Below are 15,574 nucleotides of genomic sequence, written 5' to 3'. Positions count from 1 at the left end.
TTTAAAGCCCAGAAAACATCCTGTTTTATCCCACTTCAATGACTCTCATTAACCTTTTTATTCAAATCATGTAGCTCATCTCATCACTCAAGCAGGTCCATTGCCCAATAACTGACATAAAAAAGCAGCAACCAGGTGGTGAATGTAGTTGAGCTAGAGAGCCAGTTTTTTTACAGGTACAGCGACAGTGAAAATAAGATTTGTATTCATCAGATCACCAAAACACCATAGAAGCTGTGTGAGGAAATAACTGCAAATGTTTTTCTTTTTGGGACAAGCGTCCAGTCTTTGATAATCCAAAGAAATCTTAGTGCAACTGATGCTTCTAAAAGGAGCTGAAAAAACTTGGTTCATTATTCACGTTTTCTTTTATGGGTTTCTGCTTTTGTACAGGGCATCTTGGGTTCTGGCTTTGCCCTCAAAGTCCAAGAGCAGCACAGACAGAAGCATTTTGAGAAGAGACGTAACCCCGCTGCAGGCCTCATACAGGTATACTGTGTGATAAGATCACTAGATTCAATTTTAAACACTGTTTAATTCTCCAAACAAAAAAACTGAGAAGCCTTTTTAAAAATTTCCTCACCCAGGCTGCTTGGAGGTTTTATGCCACCAACCTTTCTCGTACAGATCTGGTGTCCACGTGGGATTTTTATGAGCAGACTGTAGCTATTCTGATGTACAGGTAACCGATCAAATAAAGTGGTTGAATCATGCTACACATTATTCAGCATTTTCAGGAAATACAACTGTTTACCCATATCACATTCTGCCTTCTTTCTGAACCTTGAAAGCCAAGTTGAAAACTGAGCTCACAGAATAACCTCATCTTATTGTATTCTAAACATCTTTCTTGGATCAGAAGAATCACACACCGGTGTGGCTTTACACTTTCTGCTTTAATAAGGCTTTTCTTTTTAACGGAGAAGCAGATGAGAGTCTTGGCAGTGGCACTCTGAAATGCTGTTCAAAAGACAAATACTGCCCTTGGCCAATTTGAAAAATTAAGCAGACATTTTGGTGTCCAGCTGTATGAATTAGCAAATAAGCTGCCTTGCTCGACTCTCACAACACAGATTTCTTTTGCTTTTAATCTAGAAGTAGAAAATCATTAGTTGTCTATTTTGAAATGAGTTCACTTACATTCCAGTTGTAATTTAAGCAGAAAAGGTTATGACCAACTGAACATAACTTAAGGCAATTAGCTTAAAAAGCCCAAAGGCGAGCTTTCACCTTTTGCAACTGAGCTGATGAGGCTGTCTTGATAGAACGACTTCTTTGAAGTTCTTCTTTGTCTTTTCCCAGACTTATCCCACCTCTGAATCAGCTGGACCAGCTGAGGAATCTGAAGGGCAAATCATTCAGGTATAACAATGACATTAGGAGTGACAAAGTTGTTGGTGTGATAGCATGATCTCATTATGATGACACCAACGGTGACTCAGTGATCTTGAAATAGAAGGGACCAGGGCATCAGAGGCTGAAATAACTATGTGCACTGCCCAAAATATACACTGAATGCCTTGATTGTCACAGAGGAATAAGATCTCACCTGAACCCTGTGAGTCTGGTCTGCTTGCTGCACACTTTGCGCTACACTTCCTGTGTCGCTGGGCCTTCCTTTTGTGTTACCAGCTTTTGTGTGCACTTAGCTCATTGTTGCACTCAGTTCATTTACTGTAGATTAACAAAAAAGAGGCTAACCAAACATTTATTTTAAAACACACCTTGTTGATGCAAACATCAACCTGTGACCATAATGAATGAATTTTATGGAACATTTTTTTAAACTATTGTTTTCTTCTATTAGTTTATTTGTAATGGGCAAGCAGGGAAGAACACTGACAGATTCACTGGCTCTATAGCCAGAACAAATTTTCAACCCCACTTGAGTGGAAAACCTGTGCGACACTTAGAAAATTCATTAATATACATTTACCAGACAATTTATTAGTTATACATTGGTAGAAGTTAGTTAAACCCCATTTTGCTTTCGGAACTGCCTGAATTCTTTATAACAAATATTCAACAAGGAGCTGGATATATTGGCATGATAGCGTCACCCAGTCGCAGATGTGCTTGCTGCACATCAGTGCTGCAAATCTCCTGATCCAGCACAAACCAAATGTTCTCCACTGGATTGAGATCTGGTAACTGTTGAGGCCATTTGACTACAGTGAACATGTTATTATGTTCAAGGAACCAGTTTGAGATGATTTGAGCTTTGTGATGTTGCTCATTATCCTGCTGGAAGCAGAAGATGTAAGCCTGTGCAAATTGTAACCTCAGTTTCCTGTTGACAGGTGTGGTCTTCTGCTGCTGTAGCCCATCTACCTCAAAGCTCAACGTACTGTGCGTTCAAAGATGCTCTTCTGCATACCTTGGCTGTAACAAGTGGTTGTTTAAGTTACTATAATTATAATATATTCAGACCGTTCTCTGTAAACCCTTGAGACGGTTGTGTGGGGAGAATCCCAGCAGATCCTGTTCCTATAATGCTCTAACTAACCTGTCTGACACAACAGCCATGCCATGTTCAAAGTCACTTAAATCACCTTTCTTCTCCATTCTGATGCTCAGTTTGAATGTCAGCGGGACGTTTTGGCCACAATGCAGTGAATTGCTGCAGTGTGATTAGATATTTGCGATAACAAGCAGTTGAACAGGTATGCCTAACAAATGTACGGTGGCCGTGAGAGGCCAAACGGACTGCAACCTATTGGTCCCTGTGTGCTCACAATTATCAATACCTCACTGGTTTCTGGTCAGGTCCCTGTTTATTGTAAGAATGCTGTTATTCACCCACTGTTAAAAAAACCTAAGCTTGATGCTTCTCTTCTCAGTAGCTACAGACCGATTTCAAAATTACCGTTCATTTCTAAGATTTTAGAAAAGGTTGTGGCTAAGCAGCTTATAGCTGTTCTAGATGAATACAGCATTCTGGATAAATTCCAATCTGGCTTTCGTAGAGCTCACTCTACTGAAACTACACTTCTTAGAGGCTCCAACGACATTTTGATGAGATGTGATGCAGGAGAATGCTCCGTTCTCTTGATGTTGGACCTGACCTCCGCCTTTGATACTGTGGACCATCATATTCTGCTAGATAGGCTGAGACACTGGGTGGGTATATCAGGGGCTGCTTTGGACTGGTTTGAATCCTATTTGCATGAACAATCCTTTTCTGTGGCTACCTCTAAGCACAGTTCCTCTTCTACTTTTCTTGCCTATGGTGTGCCACAAGGTTCAGTTTTGGGGCCTTTATTGTTCTTGCTGTATTTACTTCCTCTTCAACACTTATTGAGCACTTTTAAGGATATTTCATATCACTGCTATGCAGATGATATTCAGTTATATATCTCCTTTAAGCCCCGTGATGTTTCCAAGCTACAGATTTTGCATAAGTGCATAGACTCCATTAGAGGTTGGATGGCTGGAAACTTTCTTCAACTAAATGAGGAGAAGACTTGTTCTTGTTTGTGCTCCTAAAAATTTTGTACCTAGTGTTATGGAAAACTTGGGTCCACTTGCTACATTTGCAAAACCTTCTATCAGGAGCCTTGGTGTTAGTATTGACTCAGCTCTGACTTTGGATGCCCATGTAAAATCTTTGGTTCACTCCTGTTTTTATCACTTGAGAAACATTGCTAAACTGAGTCCCATTGTATCGCACTCCGAATTAGAAATTGTCATTCATGCATTTGTTTCATCTCGTCTGGACTATTGTAATTCTTTGTTTACTTGTTTATGTAAAGCCTCTTTGGAGCATCTGCAAGTTGTTCAGAACGCTGCTGCAAAGCTTCTGACCAAGTCCTCCAAGTTTTCCCATGTCACACCCCTGCTGATTCAGCTGCACTGGCTCCCCGTTAAATTCAGAATCCAGTTTATGGTTTTGACCTTGACTTTCAGGGCTCTGCATGGACAAGTACCAACATATATGAGTGAACTTTTACATCCATACATTCCCAGCAGGTCCCTGAGGTCATGTGACCAGGGCTTGCTTGCTGTCCAACACACGAGGGTGAAAACAAAAGGCGACAAAGCTTTTGGAACTGTGGCCCCCAGATTGTGGAACTCTCTCCCTTTGAGCCTGAGATCTGTGGACTCAGTGGTCGCTTTTAAAAAACAGCTAAAAACCCATCTTTTTAAACTTGCTTTTGGTTGATTTTTATTTTTAGGTTTTAGCTTCTGTGAAGCACTTTGTGATTTTTATCTTGAAAGGTGCTATATAAATAAAGTTTTACTTACTTAGTTACTTACAACCTAAGAAAACACCAGCAATAAGAAAAATGCTGCAAAAGCACACAAAACACAACAGAAATAAGAAAAACAACAACGAAAAAAGGAAAAAACAGATTTCAAAAAGCACAATGGAATTGTTTCTGGGGAGAAAATAACCCCACGGACCAGTTGCAGGAACCCAGAACATGGTAGGTGTGTTTTATCATGATTCATATAATACTGATGACGAATCTTTAGGCTAATAGTTAGGCTAACACACTTACCTCTCATCTTTTCTTTCCTCACAAAACCGATAGATCCTCCACTTCTTTTAAGTGTCTCCCAGCGCAATTCTTACCATATTTTGTTCCTGCAACTGGTCCATCGGGTTATTGTCTCCCCAGAAACACTTCCCTTGTGCTTTCGGAAATATGCTTTTTCCTATTACTGTTTTGTTTTTTTCTATTTCCGTTTTGTTTTGTGCACTTTTGCAGCGTTTTTCTTATTGCTGGTGTTTTCCTAAGTTGCAGTATGTTTGGCATCTCAGGGCCACCGTACCAATTGCCTATGAATGCAAAATCTTAACAATAAAGGTCCAGGTTTGATCCTGGAGGAATACCTGTTCGAGTCGTGTTATGAGGCTCACTGTAGTTTTACATATTAAGAGAAAATGAAGATTCTTTGAACCCCAAGGTGCTGAAGTGTGAACAGGAGATAGGAAGCACTTAAGAATAGAAAAAAGTGCTTGTATGTGAACGAAGCGATTTGAGTGCTCAGGCAGGGTAGAAAAGTGCTATATAAGAACCAGTCCATTTACCTTCTGTATTTACTTAATAGCCTAAGGTTTCTTTTGTCAGTGGAGACAAAAACCATTGCAGAAGAGTGAGTAAATACTGGACACTCATCACAAAATTTAATCTTCATAAAAATATGAAAGATCATTCAGTGTAAGCAGGCAACTGTTGCTGTTGTTTAGAACTTGTTTCCACTGCCCCCGTGTGGTAACATATATATTGGGGTTTTTTTTCAGGTTTTTACAGATAATTTTTCATCCATGTCCATAACTTGTATCTTACATTGTGTAACATTTATGCCTTTTCTGCTCACAGGAAGGAGTCACAAACAGAAACCTCTCCCATGTCTGTGATCTGGTTTTATCTCTCGCCTCTTTCCTTTGCCTTCTCTTCAATTCTGCTCTTAGCTGCTGCTGAGACACTCTTCTTGGGGGAGTGTGCTTACTGTACATCAGTGTGCGAGAGTGGGGGTATGTGTGTGTGACATGGGTGTGGCTGCGTGTTAAGTGCCTCCTTCAAGAACGGTCACGCTGCATTTGCTCACATGGTGCTCAAAGATCAGCTCACTTTGGCCTCATTCCCAACTGGCAGCTTTATTAAATATTAACCGATATGCTGTTCTTTGATAGTCTACCTTTCAGCATCACCTTGGGAAAAAAGTGATTTTGAACACTTTTGCTTGATTTTTCTATCACTCTGTTTTTTAACACAGAAAACAAGTGTAACTATTGACAAGGTGGTAACACTTGATCGTGGCTGAATGACAAACCTCCTTATAATCCAATTGCATATTTTAGACTCACGTGTAAAATCAGACAATCGTTTAAATGGCAAAATGAATAAAACCAAAAAAATTTATTCTTTAAATGAGCAATAAATTACAGTCACAGTAAAGCGTTACTGGCATCTTGGCACACACTGCTGTTTTTGTGACTCTACCCACTTCTAGTTTATCTTTTTTGGGTCTCCTCCTACTACCCACCACTCCAGTAATGAAAATGCACACAAAGACAGACTTTGTGGGTGCTGTGCGAGAGCTATTAGGTATAGTTGCTGCACAGATACTAACAACTGCACTGCAAGTCTGTGTGTCTCCTTCTATTCCTACCAATGTTCTTTTCTTCTGCAAGTGCAAGTAAAGGTAGAGGAGTCACAGAATAAGGACATGTAGCACTACGGAAAGTACACAATCCGACTTGTTACTATTTGTAGCGTAGTGAAGCTCTGTTTCTGATGTCTACATGAGGAGATTCACACGTAAAAGCAACAAAGAGCTATTTCTAACTTTTACCCTTTCCCCAGGAAAGGTGCAGATTTACATCCTTCTTTTATGGTTTCTGTTTAGTAACGTCTTGCAGTTGATTTGCTGGCTGTCTTTTTTGCCCACTCAGCCCCGTTCAGCAGGCAAGGTGCATATTGCTGATTACCTAATGGTTACCACGTGCCATACGATGATGATTTTATTTTTTTGTTGCATGATTTGTGTTCACTTTTTTTGCATAGAGCCAGACCACAGCTCTTCCCTTTGAGACGCACAGTGTCACTTTGCTTCCCATGCATGCCTGCTTGTAGCTTCCTGCTGCTTGCCTGAACCACCGAATGCTCTACTATGTTCGTTTGTGGACATGGCTCCTTCTGCTGTAGGACATTGCCCATTTTGCATTTCTGCTGAGGTAAGATTTATTATCACATTGCAGATGAATTCTACAAATTCACAAGCTAGGGCTTAAACACAGTAGAATACAGACATTTAGCTACAGGTAGTCTTTCATTAAAATGATGCTGATAAATGCAGAGTTAAGCAGGCTTAATTTACTGTATTGTTACTTCCTTTTTTAGTCGGAAGCTGAGTCTGAAGGACAAACTGTTTCCCAGTCCTTCTAAGGCTCCTGTGTCCAAGGGGAAAGCCCAGTCTCCAGGTGGAGCAGATGATGGTGCTGAAGCAAGCCCCAGCAAGGTCACCAAGAGCTGGAGCTTCACCGACAAGAACCGAGGGGCGAAAAATGCCTTCAAAGCTCGGGGCAGCACCTCGCGCAAAAACTCAGAGGGTGAGGAAACTGATCATCATCTGACCAGAATGAGTGTAGTAGTGTTGTGTAGTATAACTGAATACACAGCCATACAGTGTAGAGACTTGGAGAATTCTATTGTTGTAGGTGGGAAACCTCAGAAACTGTATTCAAACCATCATGAAAACTGTAGAAAATGGCAGACACTTATTAAAAGAGATGTGGGTGTTGTGAATATGAAACTACATTCAGGACATGGAGGACCTAGCTTTTGTATGGAGCCTGGAAGCAGAGGTGAGCGGGTTGCTGCTTCCTCCTGTGTCTCATCTCTGTGCTCCAGCTTCACATTTAGCTTGCATACACAAACGTGATATCTAACGTTCCAGAAGAATTCAAGTTGAGTGCACTTCCCAAAATTTCCAGGAATTCATTTGAGCCAGTATGACCTTGGCTATTTGTTCAGAGACCAAACTTTAGGAGTCAAAATTATTTATATTAAAGAAAACTGAAAACAAAACCAACTAAATCTTATGTAACTATAACACTACTAGTAACACTAGCTCAATATACAATCATTGCCAGAAGTATACATACATTCATCATGGGCATAAATGGTAAGTGTGTGTTTTTAATGTTTTTTCTCAACTGTTCTGTTTCTGAGGTCCAGGATACATCAATAATAACTTTTTCTTAAAAGAATTGGCTGCATAAGATCCACACGGGGTCAAAAGTATACATACACCTCAACTAATATTTGGCTAAATGTTTTGGGAAGTTGCACCTTGACCAGATGCTTTTGGTTGCCATCAACAAGCTTCTGGCAGAATTGGTAGAGTTTATTTAAACATGTTGGTTTCCAAGCAGGGACCTAGCTTTTGAGCATAGCACACAAATTTTCAGTAGAGTTGATCGTTGGGGATTTGTCCATTCCTGAAGTTTAACAGTCCATTTCTAAACACTTGCAGATTCCAGGACAATCGGTTTAAACATACAAGTTATTCAGACGTGTCGCCAGTTTTCTAAGGTCCAGAGGAAGACCCAGACTGTCACCCTCAGATAAGACAAGAGAAAATTAGTTAGCATGTTCCTGAACAGCCCAGGAACCACAAAGGCTCAAACCAGACGTTAACTGGAAACTGCTGTAAGGTACACAGTGAAGCAAGTTTTACATCACTGTGGACTGAGGGGGTACCAACCAAGAAGAAGCTCCTGTTTCAAAATCAAGCCCATCAAGCTCAACTGAAATATGCAGCTGCCCACATGGACAAGCTAAATGCCTTCTGGAGGAAGGTTTTATTGTCAGACAAGACAAAGGTTGAGCTATTTGGCCCCAGTGACAAGAGATGTTTGGAGGAGTTAAAGGTGAGGTGTTCAAACCTAACAACCCTGTATGAGCTGTCAAGCATGGTGGTGGTAGCATCATGCTCTGTAGCTGTTTTGCTGCCAGCAGTACTGGTACTTTAAAGGATGAATAAAATGAATAAATGAGGACTGCCTCTAAATTTTTCAGCTGTATTAACATTACATTAAGATATTAAGCTTTTTGAATATACTTCCAAAAGCCCCAAACTCAGGCTTATTGAAAATTTGGGAATTCTACTTAAAAGCCATAAGGTCCATACCAGGAAACAAACAAGTTTAAATATCCAGACACAATTATGTCATAAGCTAGGTGATAGCTACCAGGTATACCGTTATATGCTATACAATCACTTGACCTTAGAAAAAGAACAGTTTATCGAAATCAATAAAAGCAAAAACTTACCATGACATTCATGCCCAGGACGAGTAAACTTTTAGCCACAGAATACTTTGGCAAAACTTGTTTGTGATCAACAGTTTATCTGACAAACATTCAGTTGCTGCCAGTGAACATGTAGCAGAGCAGTGCCAGGTCAGCAGCTCACCAGCTGTGTGAGTTTAGAAGTTACTGTCAAAACCTCTTTGAGTTGCAATCAATGTGGAGACTGTAGCTGAGTTATCATGCAGACATGTATGTTCCCTTCATGTATACAAAAATTTGTCACTTCTATGACAAATCAAATTTTTAAGAACACATTCAGGAGACCGTCACTTTGGATGTCGTGGTGTGGTGTCATCATTTAGTGTTAGACAGTCCCACTGCATCCATGTGTCATCTGTGTCACTATCATTAGAATATTTCTCTTCTCTCTCCATTTCTTTGCTTTCTGTTAAGCAATGTGAACCAATTCTCATTAGCTGTCTTTCTTCTTTCACTTCATGTCATGTTTAAGTGATGATTGAAATGCAGGACGAAGACTTTGGACTGAAGAGTTCTCCAGGTTAGACAAGTCATCATGACATATCTTCAGTAAAGACTGTAACGTAGTCTATAATGTCTAGCTGTATAGTTTACCATACATGTTATATAAAGCTTTGAAACATATGTAATTGGTAAGCTTAAATCTAAGAGAAGAGAGACCAGCCCGTTCAAACATGATCCAGAAACCATTCAATAGACTCCACAGTTTTCCATGTTTGGAATTGATTTGTCTGCCATTTTCATCCTGCTAGAATCCATAACAAATCTTTTCCCATGTCTCTCCTCTCTCTCTTTTTGCAGCAATTGAAGGTTTAATAAGTAAGGCATTGGGATATTTTGTTGGTTGACTTCTATAGGGAAAATTATCCAAAGACATGTCAGCTTCACCCAGTCTGAGAAACCTGCATGCTGATATCTGCTAAGATATGTTCACTTGACATGAACCCTTTGTTATGCTGTTTTTCTCACTGTGATGACTGAGGGCATGAGTCTAGCAGAGTCTCCCATGGAACTAATTATTCCATATTTACTTGTTATGATTGTTAGAGCACCTCATGTAATACATTTGTATTTATGGTAGCAGTAGGCTAAGCTAAACGGGTTCAAGTCAAGTGGTGCTGAGATTATCCAAAACTGACCCAGAGACATGCCCCCAAACCCTGCTTTAGCTTGCATGAGGAGACCTCACTTTCCCTACCAGATTCTCAGAAAATTTCTGATTTCCACTAATTAGGCCTTGACAACTCCATGCAATATGCTTTAAATTCTGTAGACCAGCCTTCCAGTGCTAATCTGTAATTGGTGGTGGGAAGAGAGTACCTGTCTTTGAAGGTTACAGTAAAGCTTTATCACCTCAGCACTATCCTTCAATTCTGCACCGAATCTTTTTACCTGTCGTCCCACGAAGCTTGCTCACACACTCCCAAACTGGCTAACTGGCTTGAGACCAACTGTAACACGGACACTTGCACCTTTGGCGCTGAAAGCGACGGCTCTGCTCTGCTTCTGCTGGTGACGTTTGTCATGCGGAAGCAGATGTAATATTTTTTTAAAAGAGTGTCCATGCATTTGCTTTCTAGAGGTGAGCCTTCCGGGAGAGGAAGTTGGTGACGATAAGAGCTGCCACTGTGAATTCTTCACTCAAGAGTTATCACCAGGCTTGAAAGTTGCAATCAGAGCAATCTGGTAAGGACTCTCTGAATAAGAGGTTTTTATGGTTCTGTGATTGGTTATTTCATGTAGTGTAAAAATAATATCTGTGGTCATCTGTGTAGCTATTTCAGTGTTTAAAGAAGTAGGCGTATTAGAAGTAATAATAATAAATAATGTACAATGATGGACTATTAGCTAGAATGTGGTTAAGTTAAAAGATTCCGACAAGTTTTAAAAAGATTCGATTTTATATGATGGATTATGCAGAAAAAATAGAATTGGGCTGAAAGGTCTATTGCTTTATTATGTATTCAGGTTGTGTATTTAAAAAGAAAAGTAACTAAATAATAAAGTAACTAATTACTTTTGAAAATAAGTCATCAGTAAAGTAATGGGATTACTTTCTTGGAGAGGTAATCAATAATTAGTAACTAAATACTATTTTCAAGGAACTTGACCAACACTGGTTGCCATGCCAGGGTGTCGGCTGCTGCTGACGTCCAGAGATGTGCATGATGTGTCGTTTGACGCTGGTGCCTCAATGCATCAGCCTCAGTGATATTAGATGCTCAGAAATAACTGGTCTCATTAGTAGGATGTGGAGGTAGTGGTGATTCAGAAGACAGCAAAAACTATTGGTTTAGGATTAGTCATCATAAACTGCTTGGTTATGTTTAAAAGAAGTGGTTTAAAATAGCTGCCAAAGGACACATTTGTGGATATTTGAGAGACAACATATATATTTAATGTAAAATGGATGACAACCATCAGCTACCAAAAATGTATGCCCAAAATGTTGGTTTTAAGTTGGTTACATGTAAATTTCCCATATAATTCTGTTGCATACGTACAGTGTAAAATGTTATCTGATCAATGTGATCAAATGACTTTATTTGGTGTGCATTCAGTTTGTACCAATCATATTTTCCTAAAGCATTAATCATTTAAATAAATAAACCTTTGATTTGTTATATTTCATTTGCATTTTACTCCGCATTGCATTTTTTGTTTGTTTTGAGCAGGAGAATTCTTGGGAGTTATTCTGAAATGTCTGCTGTGATCTGGTCATTTGTTTTCCTGTCACGTGACACGTTTAACAACGATGTCTCGTCCCCCCCCAGCATCATGAGCTTCCTGGTGTCAAAGAGGAGGTTCAAAGAGAGCTTGCGACCTTACGATGTCATGGACGTGCTTGAGCAATACTCCGCTGGTCACCTGGACATGCTGTCGCGCATTAAGAGCCTGCAGACCAGGCAAGAAGTCCTTTACTCTTGAATTAGTCATTTCTTTTTTTTTTTCTTTCTTTCTTTTCTTCTCCCCAAATTACAATAGTTCAGCCTAGAAGTAATAGCTGCATGAATTAGTTTTTCAGCATCAGCAACATTATGTTTCTAATTTTAGTCATATTGTGTTTCTTGCTCAAAGTCAAGAAAGCATTTGCATAATATACTCAAGATTCCTCACAGTGTGGTGGTAATGGCATCCAGGCTTAGTGTCTGGTTAGACACAATGTTTCTAAGATTTTTAGGGCTGGGTACAAAAACCTCAGTTTTATCTGCATCCATGTCTTTAAGCCATTCTTGCAGTTTAACTGATTGGTTTGTATCATCTGGCTTCACAGCTCTGCCGATGCAGAGCATGTGTAATGTAAACATATTGGTCCTACCTAGAATGTCAAACATTGAGACATTCTGCGCTTAAGTTAAAGCACAGATACTTGTGTTAAAAATACTCTGGTAAAAGCTGAAGTACTGATTACATTATTTACTCAAGTAAAAGTAAAAAAGTACAGTCTGTGAAATGTACTCAAAGTAAGAAACTAAAGAGAAGCTCTTTATGCATCGTTTTTACCAGCTGTTTTTGTACAAAACTAACTGAACCTTGTGATATATTAATGTAATATCATTATATTAGTAGATAGGAATGTAAACTTTATTTCAGCCGAAATCTTTTTTTTTTTTTTTTTTTTTTTTTTTTTGTGTCCCGTTTGGACCTTTAGCCATCAGAAGTGTTGTCTTAAGGCCAAGAAAGATGCCAAGCGGATTTATTTTACCAAGTGGATCATCATGGCCTTGCCATATTGGTCCATTTGATTGACCTTTATTATAATTATGAATTTATTTTATTTTCAGTTGCTACAAACGGGACAGACATGACTGGGGGATAGGACAGGGAGAAAGAATGAAAGAAAGAGGGAGAGAAAGAAAACCAAAGGGGAGAAGAGACGGTGAGAAGGGGGGGAAGAAAGAAAAAAAAAACACAAACAAAACACCTGGATCACCTGTATGGAGAAAAAAAACAGAAGAGAAAGCAAACAACAAAGAGCAACATAATAAAAAAACAGCACCATCACAATAAACTAGCTAGCAGTAGATAACAGTAGATATTAAATAATAAACGATATTGTGCAGCACGCAAGATAGACAGCGCACAATGTGCTTTGAGGCAGCAGCCAAGAAAGGTGTAGTCCGCGTCTGTGAACACCCGTGTGTACACCTGTGTGCATACCTGTGTGGATCAGCATGCCTATATTCCAAAGGTTTCTCCATGTAACAATCTGCTAGGGAGTGTGGGGAGCCATAGCCCCGTCCACCAGGGTATGAAGCAGGTATGGAGGAGATCCAGGCCCCAGATATCCAGAGGCCCCAGAGTACAAGGACCCGAGGAGGACCACCAAGGGGGGGGAACCGTGCCACCCTCCTGGGAAGAGCTGAGTAGAGCCCCAAAGGAGAGGTCACCCCGCAGCTACGGAGCAGAGGCCAGAGGGGGTTGCAGTGGCGTGCCCGCGGGCTCTGCCGGCAGCCAGCTGTGCCAGAGAGGACCGAGCTTCAGGCCCAGAGGCCAGAGGCCTGAGGGCATCCCACCCCCCGGAAGGAGCCCAGCCGGGCCACAGGCGCCCGGCCCCGCCAATCAGCCACCAGGAGTGAGCCAGCCCCAGACGACAAGGACCACCAACACACCAACGTCTGAGGGCATCAGCCACCGGCAGGGAGTGTGGTGAGGGGAGATAGGCCTCCGTACTTTAGAGGGCCTGAGATGTACCCAGAGAGATTGAGTCTAAGACCCAACCTGACATATCGACACAGACGAACAGGCGCACGCGGACACAAACGTGCATTCCCACCCCATATGCACAACCAAATACTCGGCACTCACCCAACGTGTAGACAGACACAAATAGACACTGCACAGACAGTCGCACTCCCCAAACATACTCTATATCCCAGGTCCAGGTACCCCCGCCCTCAGAGGGGCAAGCCGCACCTAGACCCAGGAGATGTAACCCTTCTCTCTGGGGTGGAGGCAAGTGGACCACCTCCTTATCTGCAGTAGCAGGGAGGCCCCGCATCCCAGACCCCAGTCTGACGGCCAGCACCTCCTCCCAGCCCCCCAGCCCTGACGGCTAACAGAACCGAGGTGAGTGAAGACCTCAAACCTCCCTACGCCCGCTCATATGTAGTGTTGCTGTGTGCTGTTCTAAAGTGCATTTAAAACTCAGGAGAGCATGGTACTAGCTTCCTCTCAGAGAGCAGCACAGCTCCTCCCGAAAACCCTTAGTGTCTAAATGCATTTAAAATTGAGGGTAGGGCACCAGCGCCAGAGGTGGGTTGGAGTACACCGACCATCCTCTGGATGCTGTAAAACGTGCCCACCCCCAAGGCCCTATATGTATGTGTTATGTGAGAGTGTGAGTAATGTGGATGTCTAGGTTGCAGAATAAAATTGAGGCACAGGCGGCCAGAAGGGGACAGAGGGGGAGTGCCTCCCCTGCACCCTGGTGACATACCTGCACCCCAAGCCCTGCGTGTGTGGGTGGGTGTGGTAGAGCGGGAATAGGGAGGCAGCTGAGGATGGGGAGGGAAGAAAGGGAGGGGCAAGCGGCCCCTCCCTGGGGCCAGCTCCCCCGCTGACCCAGTAGGCACCCCCACACTCTGGAACCCACCAGGGCAAGGGGGCCCAGGCCCATCCGGACCGGGGCCCGCAGCAGCAGCACCGCCCAGCCCCACAGAGTCCGGGGCAGCCCACCCGACTCCACCCCAGAGAAAACTGCACCCACCCCATCATCCAATCATCTCCCAAACTACACAAGACAATAGACACCCAGGTTGAGTTCATTCTCCACCTCTCCTGTATCTCTCCCCCACCTGCAGAGTGAGCTCCTGTAGTGAGGAGACCACCTGCAAAGATATAACAACCTCCCCACCAGTTAGAGAGCCCCCTAGTAGAAGAAACTAAAACGGAAATGATTACAAAAGCAACAGCAGAGGAGAGAAGACTGCATGGGTGAAGCATTCATGTTTATTTTTGGTATGTTCTCTGATGTTTCTTTATTGCCTTATAATGTAATAAAAACTAACATTACCTACTAATGTGGCTGTAAATCAACTTGCAATGATGTCTGTGCAGCAAGTAAGTTATGATAAGTATCTGCTTCGTGCATTATATCAATAGTATGGCTGTAGAATGGGATATTTCTAGAGGATGTGTTTAGAAGTTAGTGTTGTATGTGAGGGCGTATGGTGTGAAGTCCCTGGTGTGTCAGCAACGTCAGTTAAGAAACAGCTGAGGATGCTCCACGGGGAAACAGTTCAGTGGCACAAATTCACTTTTCTCTGAAACCTGTTTAATCTTTCTTCTCTGAACTGTATTGATATTGTGTGGCTTTGTAATAGCCATGCAATATCATGGGTGGTGAACTTCCTGCCTGCAGTCCAGACTTTTCACCACTTGATAACATTTGGCGTGTCATGAAGCGAAAAATGTGACAAAGAACCAGGACTACAGAGCAGCTAGAATCCTGTATCAGATAAAAATGGGAAAACATTCCTCTCCCAGAAGTCCAGAAACTGGTGTCCTCAGTTCTCAGATATTTACTGTTCTTAAAAGAAAAGGGGATGTTATATAGTGGATACACAGACCCCTTTGTCATTGTTTTTTAGACATGTTGCTGGCGTCAAATTCAAAATGACCTATTTTTATTTCAGTGTTTGATAGTTTTCTATGTACCATTGTTAATAAAATAAGGATTTATGGGATTTCCAAATATTACATAGAGTTTTTGATTATGCTGTTTTGTCTGTTTTGGAATTGGAGGCATATAAAAGAGTTTTCCCTCA

At 41.6% G+C, this 15,574-nt stretch overlaps 1 protein-coding gene across 4 annotated transcripts in view; it reads left to right on the top strand.

Moving 5' to 3' along the window:
• Positions 1-12,421, top strand: part of LOC120722768 (potassium voltage-gated channel subfamily KQT member 2-like) — a 33,507-nt gene extending 21,086 nt beyond the window's left edge. Inside the window, exons 7-14 of one of the 4 annotated variants that reach the window (XM_040013913.1) lie at positions 394-489; positions 588-682; positions 1,303-1,362; positions 6,852-7,060; positions 9,277-9,324; positions 9,606-9,623; positions 10,385-10,490; positions 11,579-12,421. In XM_040013913.1, the coding sequence (XP_039869847.1) occupies positions 394-489; positions 588-682; positions 1,303-1,362; positions 6,852-7,060; positions 9,277-9,324; positions 9,606-9,623; positions 10,385-10,490; positions 11,579-11,732 (786 nt within the window). In that variant the 3' untranslated portion in view covers positions 11,733-12,421. Of the gene's footprint in view, positions 1-393; positions 490-587; positions 683-1,302; positions 1,363-6,851; positions 9,339-9,605; positions 9,624-10,384; positions 10,491-11,578 lie in introns of those variants that run through there. The other 3 variants (XM_040013914.1, XR_005693584.1, XM_040013912.1) reach the window with 3 other exon arrangements.
• The last annotated feature ends 3,153 nt before the right edge of the window (positions 12,422-15,574 follow it).

This window comes from Simochromis diagramma, unplaced genomic scaffold, assembly GCF_900408965.1.
Source record: "Simochromis diagramma unplaced genomic scaffold, fSimDia1.1 OVJJ01000705.1, whole genome shotgun sequence".
Taxonomy (NCBI): domain Eukaryota; kingdom Metazoa; phylum Chordata; class Actinopteri; order Cichliformes; family Cichlidae; genus Simochromis; species Simochromis diagramma.
This window is presented reverse-complemented; position numbering and strand designations above follow the sequence as displayed.